Genomic DNA, 21,312 nt, shown 5'->3' on the forward strand with positions numbered 1-21,312 from the left:
TTATTTTAACCCAAATCACGGCCTTTTTTCTAAGCCTAACTAAGTAGTTTTGTTGCCTAAACCTAACCAAGTTGTTTCCTTTGAAGATGGAGATTTATTTTGAAAGGACTGTACGCATGTAACAAGTGGAAATTGACACATGTTGCTGGACATTGGTAGGAAAACAAACCATTGTATGAGGATACGTTGATTCTGTAGCACTGGTTTCTGTGCAACCTCCTGTTGATTTTTGATGATCCGTTTGGTAAGATTGCTTGGTTTGACAGAAGAGTTGGCAAACTTGCACATAGACAACTTTTTTCAGGTATGAATCTAACATACACATTCCCGATGAGGTTCAAGAAGCTCCTTATCTCAGCTGTATTTGTCAGGCTGCGTTCAGACCTAGCACTGCATCAATAAAACACAGCCTCCTCATTAAGTTTAGTAAGACCACTGTGTTAGCACAGCAAAAGAAATGCAAAGTAGTCCAGCCAAAGCGTTAAACCTCGGTCGAAGTTTTGCACAATGCTACCCTGGTTCCAGACCTCTGAATCAACACCCACATCCCTCATTTATTCACAAGTTCAAACAAGTCTGTGTGTTGAAAGCTACCTCAGCCGGTTGGAGAAACAGCTGACCAATCTGACCTTCGTAGGCGGGATAAAGAATGTCAACGTCAGATAGCTATTTCCATGAAAAATAGCGATATATAATGGCAACGTTAATTTAACTGCTCCGAGAAATTCATACCATGGCTTCCGTGTCAACTGAAATTGGCAGAAACATACGTCACTTGCTGCTGGTTAGGGCAAAAGAAAACAAAATAACCTCCCCTCCCAACAAGAAGTCAACTAACATGAACACAATGAATGAATGATACATGTGAAATACATAACTACATTTTTCTGCCTTCTTGCAGCTCTTAGAGAGAACATGTCCCATGGTCTGCATATAGATTCCATACAGCCTGCAGTTTCACATGTCTTGCCATGTTGTTGTATACTGTAGTAGATATACCAGACACCATTACATCATTACATGTAGGACCACTGATGTTCTGGTACGTCTCACACAAACTGAGCTTGTGACACCACAGACCACTTGTTGATTAACGCTCTGAGGAACAAAATCCTTGTTTCCTTCTTTCCACATTGGTCTCTGCACTCTGAACTGGCCTTCTGTCCACTGTGTTGTCAACATTTTCCGTCCTTGGGGTTTAAAATTTTCGGCCTCTTTGCCATTAATTTCCTGCCGTCCTGCCAAATGTTTCTCACATAGCAGAGGCCTGTACAGCGTCTCAGAGCAGCGCTCCCCAACAACTTTGTCCCCGAGGAAACTATTGACTTTCTCCAAACTCACATGTGGCAGCTGACGTCTTCAACCTGCTTTCAACACTGGCCAAACGTTCTTGCTGCGTTTGGGACTCCAAGTATTTCATTATCGATTAATCCAGAATCGTTTGGTCTAAAATATGGCACAAAATAGGGACACACTTTGTAAATGCTTCCTTTTACATGTTTATAATTTCCTAATAATTTCCAGGAATAAGTTTCCTGCAAATGTAGCATGGTACTAATTATAGGGAAATAGGAGTTTTATTGGAAATAACTGCTCCATTTAAACCCAAGTTCAAGTTCTCTTCATTATTCATTGATTCATATATGTTGAATTGTATGCTTGCCTTTGAAAATGTTTTTTACATGAAGCCCTGGTGTGCAGTGACTAAAAGACTCCCTAGATTAGGCTGACAATTAATTGGAATTAATCACTTTAAAATGTAACTCTTTGTGTCTATTATTGGTACCCATTTACAAGATTATATCCACGAACTGTTGTGGAAATTAGAGGTAAAATACCCAAGCGTTATCCCATATGCTAAAGTTAAAGGTGTTGCTGGCTTTCTCTGACAAAGACTCACAAACGAGAAGCTCGAGTTAGACAATGTTGGTTTGATAGATGACTTAAAGAATGGCTGATTAGGAAGCGGTCGGGGTAGATGGGTGAGTGAAAAAAACACCGGACTTTTGCCCAGGAGACCGGTGTTCGTACCCCGTGTGAAACTAGAAGTTAACGTTGAGTTATTAGTTGCCACTTCCGTAGTTATTTTAACCCAAACGACGATCTTTTCCCTAAACCTAACTAAGTTGTTTCCTGTGAAGACGGAAGTTTATTTTGAAAAGACTCTATGCATGTAACGTGCGGAAATTGACGCGTTGCTGGGCATACGTAGGAGAACACACAAAAAAAGAGGAATAATATCATATACAAACCGTTTTATGACGATAAAATATATTGAATTAATCGACTAATTGTTTCTGCTCTAGTTGTGTTTGCTCTCTGCAAAACCACACATCTTCTTTAGGGCATATTTAACATAGAAGTGTAGGCTGAGGAATTTCTAATCTATTAATAAGTGGCATCAAGCACAAAGTCACTTTGTTCATTTCTGAGCTTCATTATTCCAGTTTCTGCATACATGGAAAATATGTGTTGGACTTCAAAACGTTCTTTTTGAATGAAACTACTGCACACGTTTGGAACCAGTTAACTTGTGGCTCAACAAGATGTTGTTTTATTGTGTATGACATATCTGGGAGATGTGGGAAGCAATAAGCACCCCGACATAAAACTCAAATCTTCAAAGGCTTTTCAGTTCAGCTCAGGTCAGTAGTGCAGAAAAAAAGGGGGAAAACAGCCTCCATTGGTTAACCACCAATACATCAGCCTTCCATGAGTGCACGATTGGAGGCCAGAATAGCCTTTAACAGGATGAGATCATGAACAACGCAGTGGAACAAACCATCTCATCATCCCATCGAGTGTGAGATGTCAGAGGGGGCTGCAGATACTGCCGTCCAGGACAGAAAAAAAGTATTTTCATGCACAAAAAGACACAGAGAGAGATGAGCTTTGGAGGGGGGGGATGTGTTTGGAAAAGAGAAAAGGCATCTGACAAGAATTCCAGAAGCTGTTTGCAAATACCAGCGGCCTGGAGGAGAGATGTGAAGGGTTTCTGTGCATGTGTGCCCTCCTTAAAATTCCCAGGAGGGACAGAGGCAGAGATAACGCTGTATAAACAAGAGAGAGAATGAGCAGAAAACGGAGCGGAAAACTCCTGGTGAGAAAAAAGGAAGGAGGAAAGGAAAAGGTGCTAGAGTTCATAAACTGCTTGAGGAGATAATTCAATAAATCATTCAATGACACAGAGCTCCCTGACACACGTGTGCAATGCTCGTACATACCGAGAGACGCGGTCATGATGTGACACTCTCTGAAGTATCCCGTTATTTGCCGGTTTCCTGTCTTAGGATCACTCCTTCACCTTCCTGTTCCGAAGTCTCTATCTCTTTCTGGTATGCTCTGCCTCCCAGCGTGAATGAAACTCTCCCCAATACCAGAATCTCCTCCTCTCGCCTTTCTCTAGAGCGCAATCTGAGCCCAGGGGCTGGATCGTTTCGCCGCCATGCCCAATTCTTTTCGTCCCCCAGATGGAAAAATAAGCTCCCCGTTTGTTCTTGGCTTGTTGTGACACCGCTCAACTTCTGGGTTTGTATGGAGGGAGGGACGAGAGGTAGAGAATTTCTCCCCCCCTCCTTCCCCTCCATGCATGTCTACATACCCTCCCACCCTCCCTCCTCTTCCTCTCACTGACCACTGAGCATTGTTCCTGCTGGGCCACTGCGAGCACTTTCCCCCAATCAGAATGGATTCCAGCGGGGTTAGAGGTCATGTGTGGCCTTTTATGGATGAGAGAGGAGGTGGTGGTGTTCGGGTGGTTGGTGGTCGGGTAGGGAAGGGGTGTGTGGGGGGGGTGATCTGGGGGTTTCTATGGCCTCTCTGTCAAGGCATGTGTGTCCACTCCCACCATCTGCTCGCCACAAACACAGAGACAAAGGCATGCAGACGAACACTGACCGTGTCTCCTGCCATGTGTCTAATCTTAGCACGTCGTAAATTACACCATAAAGCTCTTGATTGAATTGTGTTGAGTTTACTTGTGTTTCGGTGGAGACATGTGCCGTGTGCATTTTTTAACCTGTCTGCCCGGTGTCACAGGAAATGTCCAACTGTGACGCTCATTTATCAGTTTAAAGACCCAAAGTTGTCGTTTATGAAACTACAAGCCGGTCATGAAATATTACAGATGTAAACCAAAACCTTTAAAAGCTTCAGAAAAAGATCATAATTTACAGTAAGTTGTTTTCTAGTGTTCGTCCCTGTATTAAAGGAATAGTTTGATATTTTGCAAGATATGTTTATTCAGTTTAATATGATAGAGCCAACCTGTTCTCACCCTCGGCATCGGATACCAACACACGGAGGTACTAACAACAACTAACTCCAATGTAAACCCAGCTGTGGTCAGAGCAAGTGACGTAGTATTAAGGGCGTGAGAGTCCGCTTAAAGCCCAGACACACCAAACCAGCTGCGTCGCCTCACATCGCCTTTGTCTTGGCCTCAAACACACCACAAAGACTACAGCCAACGGCCACCTATCACGTATGGTCTGCGCCTGCGTGAGATGAAATAACTCTCCATACCAGCAGGCGGCGGTAGTCTGTATTCGTCATTCAAAAAGGGAAACCGGAAGACCAATGTTGACATTTGCCAACCATTTTCTAACCACTCTAACTCACCACTTAGCTTCACCATGCTGAATTGGCTGAAAAAACTCCAACATGGGCAGACTAGAGCCGACAGTGTGGGACACACCACAAAAAACATGGCCGACGAACGCACACCGACGGACGAAAGTTGGCTTGGTGTGTCAGGGCCTTGACGGGTGGAAGGGGAAGTTGGAGGGGGGTCAAACGAACACAGGACTTTCAACCAGTAGACCGTTGTTTGTGACTTGTGTGAAAATAAAAGTAAATATTTACTTATTTTGTCACGTCAGTTGTTAGTCCCATGACTCGTTAGTATCATTGTATGTAACACGTGAGCCGCTAGTCAGTGAAGTTAACATCAACCACGGTCGTTTCCTAACCCTAACAAAGTGGCTGTGTTGCCTAAACCTAACTTCCTATGAAAACAGTAGTTTATTTTGAAAGGACAACTATGCATTTAATGAGGGTATATTGAAACGCTATCCCTGACACATCAAAAACTAACGCGAGAGGGGTACCCCGTGCGTCGGAATCTAATTTCCGAGGGGAACTGGTATTTGACGAGTTGGGAATGAGAATGTGTTGGAAGAACAACACCACCATCTGTCTGTTCAATATGAAGATGGAACTAGGAGCTCTTAGCGTAGCTTAGCATAAATATTGGAAACTTAATGCTAATGTGGTCAGGATTGAAAGTACAGGCCAGTCTTTGAGAATTACTGATGTAAACAAACAGGATCAGAAAACATGGGTCATTAATTGTGCCTTTAAGTGTTGACCAAAATTGTTGGTAATTAGACTATGAAACATCTCTCTGTTCAGGATCAATAACGGCACTTGAAACCTTTGAGATGTATCATCTCTCTCTCTCGTTCATCATAGACAACAAATCCAATCATCTGAAGGAGTAGGAGAGGTTTCCCCTGTCCTCTCTGCCCTCTCCTCCCTACTTTCTCCTGACCTTTGACCCCTGAGGTTTACACAGTCAAGTGTTTGTCTGAACCGGCCATCTGCCTCTGCTAAACCTCAGCTCATAACAGCAGCATCTACATTCCTTTGGCTGAAAACCTGCTTCCGCTGGCTGAGAGCTTCTGCATATATCACTGTTTGTTTTGATTTGGCCACAAGTACACAAGGGAAATGTTATTACATAACAGTTTAGAGCTGCGCTTCGCCATCACAAGGAAATGAAAGTACAGAGACAGCAGCAGGGTTCATCTTTGGGTTGATGGTGGCAAAATACTGTAGTGACTTTGCAAAGGCTAAAATATGGAAGAGATGTCTGTTGCCATCAGGTGAAAAGTTTGTATAATATTAAGTATAAACTTGTTGATTTCCATGTTTCTCTCTTTGGTTGAAGGATTTCTCCGCTTTTCACTAATTTCTTTGACTTTTTAGGTTCATGAAATCGTTTGTAAACCCAATAGATGAAGTCAAGCTAAAGTCAGGGTGGTTTCTCAAATGTCATGTTTGTCACCCAACAGTCCCAAAACATTTAGTGCATGTGACATTTCTGTTTTTATTGAAATGATCACTAGAAGCACTGATTTTGTGATTTTGCAGATTAAAAGCCGCCTAGAGGCACGGCGGTGCAGTGGTTAGCACTGTCGCCTCACAGCAAGTGGGTTGCAGGTTCAAGCTTGGGGCCCACCTCTTTCTGTCGCTGTCTCTCATGTAAGTTATTGAATGGATATGGAGAAACTAGTTGTTGAGGTTGAGCACTATCCCGAGCTATACGACCCACAATGGCAAAAAGATATTGGCTGGCGAGCCATTGCTCTGGAGATTGGCTTCTACAGGTGAGAAATCAAGTTTAAGTAGTGGGTGTCCATGCATGATTTAGAGCTAAAGCCGAGGTGGAAGAAGTAGCCTGTCTTTTACTTTAGTAGAAGTAGTAATAATACAGTGTAAAAAATATGCTGCAGAGCGACGCTTCCTGTTGGTGCTAGAAGTATGCTTTGTGCTTAACTGTCGTCTACCTCTGTACTTCACACAAAGACATGGCTGTCATGTCAATATACTCATATACCCGTAACTCTTGGCACGGAAGCACATAAGTGTATTCTGTTTATTTCGGAGAATAGTTTTGAAGTCAATAAACTAGCTTACAAAATCTAAATACAATTCACTTTTATACCAAATGTAACCCAGTTTAAATCTAGATTTAGATTTAGTTTTTAACCTAGATGTTTAGACGTTTTTGACCTCAAATCACCAAAACAATACCTCACCGCATTACTTAACTCCTGTAAATATCTGTAGGATAACGTCACACAAAACCCAGCACACACAACATACCAGGATCCCAGAATGCCCAGTGTGATTAGCCTGGTGATAACACAGTGGGAACACAGCTGCAGGGCTCAGCCTGGCTGACTGAGTTGTTATGGAGCTGTCTGCTGCTCCCCACAGTAATCACTCCCCACGTTACAGTAGCCTCAGGTCCAACTGTGATTACAATAATGACTCTAAATGTTAAATAGAAATAATTTAAATGGGGAATCTGACTGTTCTGTCCCGACGTGGCAAATTGTTTCCCAGACAATTGTCTGCCTTTAACGTGGGAAACAGGAAACTCTCATCTGCCCCCCAAACTGGGGGTGAGCTCCAGATACTCTGCGTCCTTTGTTAATTCTTCTTTCCATCCAGCGGAGAAAAGAATCAGGTGTTTTTTCTGTACACAAGAAATAATGACCTCTTTCATCAGCGCCTTCTCCATCCTGCCGCCGCTCTGTTCTGACAAACATGTTTACAATAAACACGCGGAACTGCCCTTTAAAAGAATTAGCGACCCTGTCTGCAATACAGAGTAAAAGGCCATCATAAATACTAGTTTGGTTTTGTTAACAGTAAGTGGATGACAATTTGCTATGGTCAAAATATTGTCTGATTATTTGCAGTAGAAGGAAAAACCATGAGTTTGACTTACAAATGTGAACTGATAATAAACAGATTTGATATTGACATTTTTTGCCATTAAATTTGAAGATTAAAAACAAGTTTGACTTAATTAACATCTTAGACATAAACACCCCTTAAATAAAGGCTGGTCCCTTTAAGGCTGAGGTATAGACTCCACAAAGCCAGGTGCAATAGATTCAAACATACCTCTTTAGAATGTGCTGTAAAATCACATTGTACTCGATTCATTTGTACCCTCTGTCTGTTTTTGTCCTGCTGCAAGCCAAATTTCTTATGCAAGACAATTAAGATGGAACTGAACTGAAACATCTTAATCACAACTCTGTATACCATTTATAATGTACACATGGCCAATATGCCAAGGCCATGCCGACAACTAATCAGTGGTCTGCACAGTCAACAAGTCCTCTTCAATTGTTGCTTTCTGGTCTAACTCAGTCACTTTTGCATTTGCATTTTGCATGCTGCATATGAATTATACTGCAGAAGATTGCACTGATAGTACGAATCCAGTGTGTGATAGTACCAGGTGGCTACCTCCGGGTCTGAAAAGTGAAGCCAATGCTGAAGTGCCTTAAACTTGCATTCTTTCTAATAGCCAGCAGGGGGCGACTCCTCTGGCTGCAAAAAGAAGTCTAATTGCATAGAAGTCTATGAGAAAATGAGCCTACTTCTCACTTGATTTATTACCTCAGTAAACATTGTAAACATGAGTTTATGGTCTCAATCTCTAGTTTTAAGTCTTCTTCAATACACCATTAATTTAGTAAATTATTGACCCATTTAGAAGCAATTAGACCATAAAGCAGGGTATGCTTTAGGGAGTTGCCACCTTGTGATTGACAGGTCTCTAACACAGCATTGTCCGGTCAATGTTTTTGTCTTAGAACTTTAACACTTTCACAGTGTGTTTTCAGTTCATGAAAAATAAATGTAACATTCTGGTCGACTAAAAAACAGCTCAACCCTCTCGTGTCACTTCTGGTTGCAAAAAAAACAAGATAGCGATGGCCAAAATGTCAAACTTGAGGCTTCAAAACGGCAGTCCACAAACCAATAGGTGACGTCACGGTGACTACATCCACTTCTTATATAAAGTCTATTAGTACAGTACATCATGTAGTATAGTTGACCAACAACCAGCTACATCTCTCCAAAAGCAACATTTTCAGTGGATAATTCCCTCTCATTACTCAATGCCTCCATATGACCATTGAAACTTTTCTTTTTTCAATTTTTTATAAAATACTGGTTCTACCTCTAACAAATCTTATGAATACTGCGTATATTGCTAAATACATGTCTTCTGTGACACTCTACTGGAAGCTCTGCAGAATGTCACATATTTAGACATACTGTGTCCTTTTTTAGCCATTTGTTTTGTTGGTTTTGGACTTAAAGTAAAGAAATATGCTATTTGATGTTATTTTCTCTATCACTATTTCGCTATGGCCAGTAATGTTCAGCAGCTCCACCAGACTTTAAGCCTAGGTGAAGGCAGGCAGTCATATTGAAACCAGATATGATTATGCTTCAGATTTACCATATTTTGATGGTATTTTAATACCAAAACAGAATCATCCAACCAGCACCACCCTCCCCTATGCTAATGATTGTCACATATAATATGCTGTCTTTCTTTCCTCAGCGGGAAAGCACAAAACGTTTGTTGCCACGACAGGAACATGACAGCTACTTCAGATCAGATATGAGACACAACCACTGAAAGACACTTGTGTTTTTTGCCACTACAGTAAATTCCTTCTGCAGCTGTGTGGTACATATCTCCTCAGGCAGGATGTCCCAGCAACAAAAGACCCTCCCCTCTCCTCCCGTCTCCTCCCAGAACAGGACGTGAGTGGACATCCTGCCTGCAGTGGTCTCTTCCTCTGTTACCGTCAACTATTATTAGCGGACGTCCAGTATCAGCTGTCCCTGCATGGACCTGAAAGGATATCCCAATCCATTTTATCAACTCCTCCGAGCGATTTTTTACCTCAAACCTAAAAATAATAAACAAACCATCTGTCTGCCTCGAGTCAGACACAACTCACCACAAACAGAGCCATGCCTGCATATCCAGCCAATGGCAACAAAGGACAGGCCAGGTGTGTGTATGTGTGTGGGTGTTTTTGGTATATTATGCCAAGAGGACATTCCGGCCGGCCCTTGAACCCTGTCCGGCAGCAATCAGGAGCTTGAATGTTTTGGTTTAAACTGAAGTGGACCCGCCAGTCACACACACATATACATGTGCAGTATAGGGTCACACACAGTCTTGGGAAAGTGTACCTTGTGTCCAGCTGTGTTGGTCCCACTGCCCGCCAGTCCTGAGCTGAGAAAACTCTGAGAAAGTTTTCACTGTGAAGAGAAGACAGACGCTGATAAGATTACAAAACGCAGACACACCCACATCAAGAAGTGTCCGTTCTGACATTATCTCTTACCGTAGGGCGTCGGAGGACACACTGGGAAGGCCGGAGTGGTGGGGACAATGTCAGAGCTATCTGTCTGTCCCCGACAGTCCACGCTGTTGGTTTTGTAGAGATGCCCATGCTTTAAAAAAAAGAACAACAGAAGAAAAGAAAGAAGGGGAAAAGTCAAAAACATGTTTTTGTAAGTCTTACAGGGTAACAACCCCCCCCACACACACACACACACACACCAGCAGACATCAGTCTTGTGATCTGTGTGTGGCTACAGCCTGTGTTTTGGTGTAAACAGTCGGGCCATTCATGCCACCCAGCCATGAGAGAGAGTGCAAGAGCAGAAACCTCAGAAAAAAGAAGGAAAAAAAAAAGAGAAACAGAAAGAGAGGAGAGAGAGACAGAGGAGGGTAGAAAAGAAACATCTACAGAGATGCAGATAGAGTTACATAACCATAATCTCAACAGAGATCTTGATTTAACTGATTTTAAAGTGATATCTCTGTGTTGGGAGTTGTGTCGTTGAACCTGAAATAATGTGGTATAATCTGATCAGGGCTGTTGACAAGCTCGAGTCAAGACATTGAGTCCAAATGGGTGTTGGGTCAGACTCAAGGCCGACTTTAAACAAGCTTGAGAACAAGCTTAAAACAAGACATAAATAAACATATAAATAAATAACAGCGCCCAACAGTTTGAAATACAATTCAATTATTTTTAAAGGTTCTCTATATGATATCCAAAGCATTAATATAGCAGCAAACAACTATTCACTCTGTAAAGATTTAGAGGAGTATTGTCTACCTGAGCAGAGAATGAAGTCACTCTCCCTCTGTGTGTGTCTTAATCCGAGTTTCCAAGTGTCACATTGACATAGCCGAGTCGGCCGTGCGTGCTTTTAGTGCATGTGAGCGTGCCCCACTAATAGCTATAGCTCTCATTTGGAAGATAGGCCTATAGCTGATAACACTGTCCAGACCGACGGCAACGTTGTGGAACCAACCCACTCAGATAAACCAACCCCCCCTCCGGCCCCCTAAGGTTAACACTCTTAGCTCCATCAGCGCTGTTGCTGTTGTTTTCACTGTTAGTGCTGTTAGCACTGCCGTCACCACGTTAAGCAATAGAAGTGCTCCCAATTTTGCATTTAGCACCTTTAAATGCCTTAATTTTGCATTATTTGCTCAAATTACCATTACAATACTATATGTATTGGACCAGTGGTTTCCAACCTGGGGTCCTGGCTCCCCTTAGCGGGGTGCCAAAGATCACAAGGGGTGCGCCAAGATTTGTCTGCTCTAAGGTTGTCAAAATTTGATTTGCTCATGTATAACTAAAATCATAACACACTTACTGGATAATTTATACAAAAGTCTGGATATAAAGCTATTTTAAAACTAAACTATTTAAAAAGATATATATGTTTTGCTATTTAGTAGCAAAGTCTAACAAAATATTCAGTTTCAATCCATATTTGTTGGCATTTAGCCTTTCAAAAACAAGATTTTCATCGCAGTCAAATACCTATTTGCTCTCCTGTTCGACGCACCTGGGCGTTCTTGCAGCTTGTTGGGGCTCAGCTTTTCTTAGACACAAGTGTGTGTGGGGGGGGGTTGCTAGGATGCTTGGTTGTTACAGTACATGTCACAGGAAAAGTATGAAAAACAAGTATTACATGGGTTTGCCCTTGCAAATGGCAGAGCATGTGATATTTTGCCTGCTATGTGGAACAGCAGCTGACAAATAGCAGAGCTCCAGACTGTTACAAAAGACATCAACCACTGTTGACTCTATTTAATCAAGACGTAGCTCTGGTTTGGTCTCCACCAACTTCAGGGAAATATCTGTCTCTTTAGCTTCTAAATTCTCCACGATGTTCACCAACTAGTCTCTAACTGTGTTCTATTTCATCCTTACTGACCGCCAGAGGCAGTGCTTCAACACTGAATATCTTCGTCTCGCGCATGCGCAGGTCGAGTATTAATATCAACAAAGTCACGTGTGACCTCGGATGACCCTGGTTAGGTATAAGTTCCGGTGTCATCCACGAGATCAGTCCTATTTCATCTTCTCGCTTGCGCAGTTTAACTACTGTGGTAGCATTAGCTAAAAGCTAAATTACCTATTTGAGCTCGTCGCCGGTAGCCTTGTGACCACCGGTCGGAGTTGCGGAGTTCGCCCTCCAAAGGCTGCGACGAGCCGCCCATCAAACTGTGTTGTTCGCCGTTCGGTCCTCCGACGGAGGAGACGGCGGACGCACCTATCCTGGTCATCACCAGCGTGATAAGGACATCTTCCCATGTGTACATCACCCGGTGAGATCGATTTACATTGTGTTCTATAACAATAATGTCTGTGCACAGTTAGCAGAGCGTTAGCTCATGCTAAACTAGTGAGATACTAACAAGAGCGTGTCCGCTCAGTGTTTACCGTTTGACAACGTGCTGTCAGTGAGGAAGCGTCCAGCTCTCCTCTCTGCTCTGTGTAGCACTATAACGAACAGCTTACTATAGCTTCTGTGTTTACAGCGCAGCTAAGTATATTGGTAACATTACTATACGCGTCGTTTACTATAAACCTTACTGCCTTATTAATTAGCAGAGTGCTCTCGCTCAGGCTAATTTCGGCATTGTTTTCACAACGTTGACAGTTACTGTGCTAGTGAAGACAGTGTGCTCGCTCTCCTCTCACTACACAGGCTGTTTTTTCTGCACGTTCTCTCCAGTTAGCAGCGCGTTCTCGCTCAGGCTAACTCGGCGCGACACCAGCAACAGTTAAGTAGATTGATAACAGTTACTGTGCTAGTGAAGACAGTGTGCTCGCTCTCCTCTCACTACACAGGCTGTTTTTTCTGCACGTTCTCTCCAGTTAGCAGCGCGTTCTCGCTCAGGCTAACTCGGCGCGACACCAGCAACAGTTAAGTAGATTGATAACAGTTACTGTGCTAGTGAAGACAGTGTGCTCGCTCTCCTCTCACTACACAGGCTGTTTTTTCTGCACGTTCTCTCCAGTTAGCAGAGTGCTCTCGCTCAGGCTAAACTTTGGCATCGGAGTCCATAACACTACTGTCCTCGCATTAGCAGAGTGCTCTCGCTCAGGCTAATCGGGTAGAATCAGACATCGACAGCTGTGCTAGGGAAGACAGTGTGCTCGCTCTCCTCTCCCTACACAGACTGTTTCCTGCAAGTTATCTTCAGTCAGCAGAGTGTTTTCGCTCAGACTGACTTCAGCAGCACCTGACGGGGCAGAGTTTCTCCGTGGCTGTCACGATGCTCAACTCTCCAGGCTGCAACACCTGTATGGCTCCTCTTCACCCTGAGGATGGCCATGACCTTTGCCCCTCTTGTCTGGGCCTTGAACATCTGAGGGAGGGCCTCTCGGAGGACCCGTGCATGAACTGCAGCATCATGCCTCGTGCAGTGAGGGCCGCTAGGCTGGCTGAGGTAGAACTCCTGATGGGTTACGCTGGCCTCCCCTCAGGGCAGCTGGCCCCAGCCCAAACTACCCGTTCCAAGCGGCGGGCCACAGAGGCTGCGGGTGCGCCATCCAGGAAGCAGGCTAAGTCTGGCAAGCTGTCTTCTAAGGTGGATCTGCTTACGGCTGAGCTGGCCCAGATGAAGTCGCTCCTCCTGGCCCTCCACTCTAGTGCGGGGAGGGAGGACGCAGGTACACCTACTCCGCCCATGGCTGAGTCATATTCGGAGGAAGATGCTGTCTCGATGGCGGCTTCAGCCACCCTCTTTAATGAATACAACGTGGAGGAGCCCTCCCATTCCTCTGTGCGCGACTCTCGTTCCTCGGCCCATAGTTCTCCCGATGGGATAGGAGACAGTTCCATGGGAGCCATCATTCGCATGGCCTTGGCTCGCCTGCAGCTGGATATACGGCAGCCAGAATCGGCGCCTGCTAGCGCTTTCTTTAGGCACGCGCCGGCCTCCACCACCTTTACTGTACCTCCCTCCGAAGAGTATCTTAAGGAGTTACAGGCATGCTGGAGGGATACTAGGGCTTTCTCCCGTCTCCCGTCTGATGGCCGAACCCTGGCAGCCATGCAGGATGCGGCGAAATTCGGCCTTGACCACATGCCAGCTATTGAGCCTGCCATTGCTTCTCTCATAGTCTCCCCTGACGAGGCTCTGAGACCAGAGGCAAGGTGCCCTCGACCCCAATGTCGGGTCACAGACGACCTCCTCTCTAAAGCTTATGATACAGCGGCTCGCATGGGCCGCATGGGCAACTCCCTCTCACACCTCATGCTCGCCCTCTCAGCCTCTCTGCAGGAGGCTGCTCCCGACGTTTCCTCCACCAGCCTCAGTGACGCGTCATTACAGGCGTTTGCACTGATGTCGAGGGAACTTGGACGGCTGATGTCCATGCTGGTTCAGACTCGTCGCCAGGTTTGGCTGGCGCAGTCGCCCTTGTCTGAGACATGTCGGAGGACCCTCCGTGCTGTCCCAGTAGAACCAGGGCACCTGTTCGGGACAGCTGCCCTACAGGTACTTGAACGGACTGTCCAAGCTGACCAGACCAGGCAGCAGTTCTCGGGTCTTCGAAAGGGCATGCCCCCCCCCGCCAGGCCTAGGGGCTCCAGGTCTGCCCCCCGAGGCCGCTCCCGGCCACCAACTCAGCGTAGTGGCCACCACGAACCTCAGCGCTCCACCGAGAGGCAGGTCCGCTACCGTGACAACCCCGCCCACTTGCCCTCCAGGCAACCCTGGGCCGTGGAGCCTAACCGCCGCCCCCCCAGAGCCTTCAGAGGCCGGGGGACCCGCTACTGAGACCCTAGGGCCGGCTGTCGGTTTTTTCTCCCAGCAGCAGATCAACTGCTGGGCAGATTACACGTCAGACCCCTGGGTGGTGTCCACCCTAACCCGGGGGTACAAACTTCAATTCCGGCGCCGGCCCCCATCCTCCAGCCGGGTCATAATGACCATCATCAAAGACCCGGCAAAAGTCCTAGCCCTGAACCAGGAGCTATCCACACTTCTGGCCAAGGGCGCAATCGAGCCTGTGGACCCCCTGTCACAACCCGGGGGGTTCTACTCAACTTATTTTCTCGTCAAGAAGAAAGGCGGTGGACTTCGCCCAGTCCTAGACTTGAGGGGACTCAACAAGTTCCTGAAAGTCTTGCCATTCCATATGCTGAGCACAGCGGACACTCTTCGTGCTGTCACCAGGTGGGAATGGTTCACATCTGTCGACTTGAAGGATGCTTATTTCCATGTTCCCATTGTACCTCACCACAGGAGGTTTCTTCGTTTTGTTTTCCAAAACCGTCACTTTCAGTTCAGGGTGCTTCCATTTGGACTCTCCCTGTCCCCACGGGTATTCACCAGGTGCGTTGCGGCGGCCCTCTCGCCCCTGCAGTCACGCGGCATGAAGATCCTGCCGTATCTAGACGATTGGCTGATCTGTGCGCCATCCCCGCTTCAGGCGGCCCGGGACACGGCCCTCCTTCTCTCCCACATGGCCCAGCTGGGTCTCAGGGTGAACTTGGAGAAGAGCTCTCTGAACCCCTCCCAGAGCATGACCTTTATTGGTATGGCTCTGGACACTGTCACTATGAGGGCTTGTCCGTCACTTCAGCGTGTGGACGACATCCTCCACCACCTTCACATCTTCCAAGGGGGCAGGTCGTTGCCCCACATTCTGTTTCTTCGCCTGCTGGGCAAACTGGCAGCTGCCTCAGCTGTCGTTCCCTTGGGCTTGCTTTCACTGCGCCCTCTGCAGAGATGGTTGAACGGCCTCCACTTGGACGCCAAGCGGCACAGGCACAAGAAGATAAAGGTGTCTCAACAGTGCCTTCTCGCTCTATCCCCATGGAGGGAGAGAGCGTACTTGGAAAGGGGCGTGCCCATGGGCTCCGTTCCATCCCGCAGAGAGACCGTCACAACAGATGCCTGCCTCTCTGGGTGGGGTGCAGTGTGGCAGAACAAGACTGCTCGGGGACAGTGGTCTGCTCTGGACAGCACAGAGCATGTCAATGTGCTGGAGCTACGCGCAGTGCACCTAGCGCTCAAGCACTTCCTGCCATACCTGAGAGGGAAACATGTGCTCGTCCGGTCGGACAACACATCGACCGTCTTTTATATAAACCACCAAGGGGGCACCAAATCTGCAAGGTTGCTGCAGACATCCCAGGCTCTCCTGACATGGGCAGCCTCTCGCCTGACCAGCCTACGGGCAATGTATTTACCAGGGGAACGGAACCTTGTTGCAGATTTCCTCTCCCGTCACAAACCCCCACCGGGGGAGTGGCGCCTTCACCCACAGGTGGTACAAAAAATATGGAGTCTCTTTGGCAGAGCAGAGGTGGATCTCTTTGCCTCAGAGATGTCGACCCACTGCCCCCTCTGGTTCTCCTTGAGGGAGAAGACCAGCCCTCTAGGTCAAGATGCTCTGGCTCACACGTGGCCAGAGGGTCTCCTCTATGCCTTCCCACCGTTCCCTCTGATCCTACCAACACTTCTCAGAGTGTTTCAGCAGGGCCACAGACTTCTCCTGGTGGCCCCCTTCTGGCCAGCAAGGACATGGTTCTCACTGCTGCACAGGCTCTGCTGCGGGACGCCATGGCGCCTCCCCAGCAGGACAGACCTCTTATCTCAGCTGGGGGGTCAGATCTGGCACCCCGACCCCTGCCGCCTTCAGCTGTGGGTTTGGCCGCTGGAGGGCCCGACCCAATGCTGACTGATTGCATAGAGCCCGTCCGAAGAACTATTCTGAATGCCAGAGCACCATCTACCCGCCTGCAGTACGAGAACAGGTGGAAGTTGTTCTCTGAATGGTGTACAGTTCAGAAAGAGGACCCAGTACATTGCTCGGTGCCCACGATTCTGAAGTTTCTGCAGTCCCTCCTGGAAGGTGGCCGGTCTCCATCTACACTGAGGGTGTATGTGGCTGCTATTTCATCGCAGCACGATAGGGTCGATAATAACACTGTGGGGAGCAACAGGCTTGTGTCTCTCTTCTTAAAAGGGGCTCTGCGGCTGCGTCCCCCGAGCACTCCGAGGGCTCCCGCATGGGACCTGCCCCTGGTGCTGGACGCTCTATGCTTGCCTCCCTTTGAACCCTTAGTACAGGCAGAGCTGAGGTGGCTGTCGGCCAAAACTTCGTTTCTCCTTGCCATCACTTCTGCAAAGCGTGTAGGCGAGCTACATGCCTTGTCAGTGAACAATTCATGTCTGAGGTGGAACTCAGATGGCTCAGGTGTCACTTTGTGGCCAAACACAGCGTTCCTCCCTAAGGTGCTGTCACGCTCACATCACAATCAGCCTATTCGGCTTGCCCAGTTTCAACCCCCTAAAGGAGAGGGGGAGGAGAGGGCAAGGCTGTTATGCCCAGTGCGGGCCCTTAGAGCCTATATAGAAGCCACCGCATGCATACGGCAGTCAGAACAACTCTTTATCTGTTACGGCGGTCCCAAGAAGGGCTGTGCTCTCTCAAAGCAGCGCTTGTCCCACTGGATCGTGGAAGTCATTGCCATCTCTCTATGAGGTATGTACTCAGGGATTCCTCGTGACTCTGTTGTTATAAGTCATCCAGTGTTGAAGCACTGCCTCTGGCGGTCAGTAAGGATGAAATAGAACGATAGTTACGAATGTAACTACGGTTCTATGAATCCTGGATGACCGCCAGAGTTCTTAGTCACTCAGAATCTCGTGATCCCGCGAGAAGATTCTGTAGGACTGATCTCGTGGATGACACCGGAACTTATACCTAACCAGGGTCATCCGAGGTCACACGTGACTTTGTTGATATTAATACTCGACCTGCGCATGCGCGAGACGAAGATATTCAGTGTTGAAGCACTGCCTCTGGCGGTCATCCAGGATTCATAGAACCGTAGTTACATTCGTAACTATCGTTTGTCTGCTCTGTGCTGCTGAGCAAGTAGTGTATAGTGGGTTTTTTAGAGTTTTTTCTCTGAAAGCAGCTGCCTGCTGCAGAAAACGACGCTATGAGAGCGGTGAGAGTGAACCAGAACAGTAAAGTTGTGGGCCGGACAGCTCAACAATGAGCTCTCGGTTCATCACTACGAGTGACTTCTTTCACATTATAAGAATATTGATACAAACAGCTTTTTGTAGTTATAGCTTAGTATGGGTGGAGTTCGACTACCAGCAGTCAAAGTGTCGGTCAGGTGAGCGGGGAAACTGTGCTTACCTGAGATGGTGAGAAGGGGGGACTGTAGGCTGGGGAGCCTCTGAAGCTCTGAGCACTGCCTCCTCTCCATCCTGGACTATGGAGACCACCATAGTCCGACACATCACTGATCTGCATCTGCTGCTTCCAGCCTGAGATAATGAGAGGGGTGAGGTTGGGGAGAGAAGGAGCGTGGGAGGCAGATAAGGAGAGCCAGACAGTCAGACAGATAATGATCTGAGATATAATCAACCAAAGAATCATAACTCATTCATGTGTTCATCTATGAAATGAAATATCCACAAACAGTTATGTTTATTCTTGTAAAAACACAACATTAAATAGTATTGACGCTTTTTTATGACCAGATGGCAATAAAAGGTGATGACAGTGGTTCATGTTTAGCCTGTTTGTCTCTGACAAAAGCGTCTATCAGCCTGCTTATCAGCAGAGTGTAGCTCCTGTCATCAGGGCAGACACTGTGTGACTAAACAAGATTTCACTGTGACCAGATGGTGGGACATTATGGCGGCTTGTCCGAAAAACATCTGTTGGACAATCAGCCGTTCTCTTTTCAGATGGGAGTAGATCATTCAAGAAAGACTTTTTCTTATTCTTTGCTTGACAACCAGAGTCATAAAAACAAGAAATTGATAAGCAAAGTATTCCATCAACCTATTTTAGCTCAATGCATCAGTATCGGATTATATGTCAGCAGATAAATAACAAGAAAATACCACTTACAAGTTTACTTTTTAACTGTAAAATGTCCCATAGCTTGTTCACAATTCATTAATAACAACATTTAAGGAAATTAAGGATATGTTACCGTTCATATTTAAATCCAGTAGGCTATTGGTTCTACAAAGTAGTAAACTAAACCTTCAGTTTAAGTTAAAGCCCTGAAATACCTAGTTATAGTTAAGGAGGTACAAAATATTTGCAATCAGCAACTTCGATCCAAAAATGTGAGAGACGTCATCGCTTGTTATGCCATAAACTGTCATTTATTTTGTCATAGCTGCTATACCAATATTCATGACAACAACTTTTTTTTTAGTTACTAAATTCTACGTACGGTCACATTATTATATTCATTCACTCTGTTCCCAGTCTATATTGTTAATTGCAACTGCAGTTCTTTGCTTTTCCCCCATAGACAACAACGTAATGCTGTCCAAGTAGTAGTATTGGTGTAGCCTATCAACCTGTTCTCACTGGAGTGCGTATATATAGCATGACATTAAACAGACATTTCACGTGTCATTGGGACGCATTTTAGGCTTTTCACGTTTCAAATGTACCCACAGAACAAAACTACGTTAAGGTCCACAGTTAGGTTTAGGCAAAGGTTTAGGTTTTAGGAAAAACGTCATAAAATAAGTACAATATGTACAGAAACAATGTAACATAACTATGGAAAACACGTCACAAACGTCACTAACGTAACTTACAAACCGTCATCAAACTATGCTTTCTGGGAGTTTGTTTGTGCACTGTTAGAAGGTTATCAGGGAAGAAAGATTGAAAATGTGAAAATCTCTCTACAGCAAAGGGAAACGTGTCAAAGTTTGTCAGTCAACCTGCTGTGTTTCGTCATTCTTTATTCTTTATCAGCCAACAGTAAACTAACGGAGCTAACGGATTAAGTTGCTAGCTTGCTGAGTCAGTCATGAGACCTTCGCCTTGCAGGTTGTAGCAGTTGTGTTGCTCTTGTTGTGAGCCAGGTTGGGTGATTTTTTTTTTTACCAAAAACTTCAATATTGATAATTTGACAACACTGGGGCTGATTTTGCATTGACATTTATACACAGGAAACTAAAATTAGTAATGTAGATATGATAACAGAGACATGTTTTCTTCTTTTAGTCAACTAAAACAATAAAATACATTTTGAAAGTTATCTTATTTTGCTGTATTGCAGCCTTTGGAGACTATGGAAACACCAAAAAACACACACAGAAACCCCAGTCTGACGTGTGTCATGATAGAGATTGACCATATATGGGACCACACGCAATTGTGCATATCAACTATAAACAGCCATGTGGAACATAATGAGATCAGCTTTCATTGTGAGCATCCATCATCTCAAACTCACGTGCTAGTCCAACTGAAACTAATCCAGTTCCTCCTCTACACTAGAGGGCCAGCTGAGGTTTCTTTTTTTACAGTGTCAAGTATCACTTGATAGCCGCTGTATTTGTGAGGAGGAGGCTATTCTCTTTTGAAGAGTGCAAACTCCAAAGATGATGAGAGGGAGAAGGAGGGCATGATGCAAACACACTGGAGAGCAAAGTGTTGTGTCAAACTTCAAAAGCATTCCTGATCGCTTACAAATTCCGGCCTCAAAACATTGCCTTGAAAACACACGTAACAAACAGACACTTCTACACACACACTGCTGCAGTTACCAAGCAGTGAAATATTAGTGTTGCTGCTCCAAATATGCCCTCGGGAAATATCCCCCTGACAAACTTGCTGACCTACATACATACAAACACACATGCTCCATTTCCTGTGCTCAAATTCCATGATAGGAGAAGCCCTCTCATTGACCTGACAGTGCACAAAAACACAGGGTCAGAGGTTAAATGTCAGCAGTAATGTAACCCTGCGTGGCACATGGCTACGGGTCAAAGATAAACTACAGCAGAGACCCTGACAGACATGATTCAGGAGCTGTCACGGCCGATCTTCACTGTCGGAAATCTCCCATATGAACCACCGGGCCACACCGAGGTTAGCTTTGATGGAACAGCTGCTCTGTACACAAAGAGCTGGGAAGTGATGACATCACTCGTACACCTATGACCCACAGTCCTCAAACAAAATGAATTAGGAGTGGAGGTCGCAGCACAAATGTCCTTCTTCCTCCTGGGTGCATCCCAGTGGATATGAGAGGGAGTAAATCTGTCATATGTGCTAGCAGGGAAGGACAAACAGTGAGAGAAGCCACGCTGACATATGGGTCGGGAAAACAGACATCATCACTGTGACATCTTCAGGTGGAAGTTTTAAAAAAGGTTGTTTAAGTCACAAGTAAGTCTCTAGTCTTGACTACGATGTCCCAAATCAAGTCCCAAGTCCTAAACAAGTCACTATTTGTCTGCACAGCCAAACACACCTTTCCCCCTTTTCACTCAACATGATTGGCTCCTTGTCGATTTGATTCAAAGCATATTTGTTGTAAGGACAATGAAGAGTTTATCAGTTTTGTAATCTTTGGTTT

General features: G+C 45.7%; 1 protein-coding gene across 2 annotated transcripts in view; it reads right to left on the reverse strand.

Moving 5' to 3' along the window:
• LOC141768206 (tensin-3-like) overlaps nt 1-21,312 on the reverse strand; it is a 65,333-nt gene that overhangs the window by 19,793 nt on the left and 24,228 nt on the right. For both annotated transcript variants that reach the window (XM_074636294.1, XM_074636295.1), the window contains exons 14-16: nt 18,102-18,232; nt 9,960-10,068; nt 9,805-9,873 (exon numbers count right to left, since the gene is read on the reverse strand). In XM_074636294.1, the coding sequence (XP_074492395.1) occupies nt 9,805-9,873; nt 9,960-10,068; nt 18,102-18,232 (309 nt within the window). The remainder of the gene's footprint in view (nt 1-9,804; nt 9,874-9,959; nt 10,069-18,101; nt 18,233-21,312) is intronic.

This window comes from Sebastes fasciatus, chromosome 5 (assembly GCF_043250625.1).
Source record: "Sebastes fasciatus isolate fSebFas1 chromosome 5, fSebFas1.pri, whole genome shotgun sequence".
NCBI classification, from domain to species: domain Eukaryota; kingdom Metazoa; phylum Chordata; class Actinopteri; order Perciformes; family Sebastidae; genus Sebastes; species Sebastes fasciatus.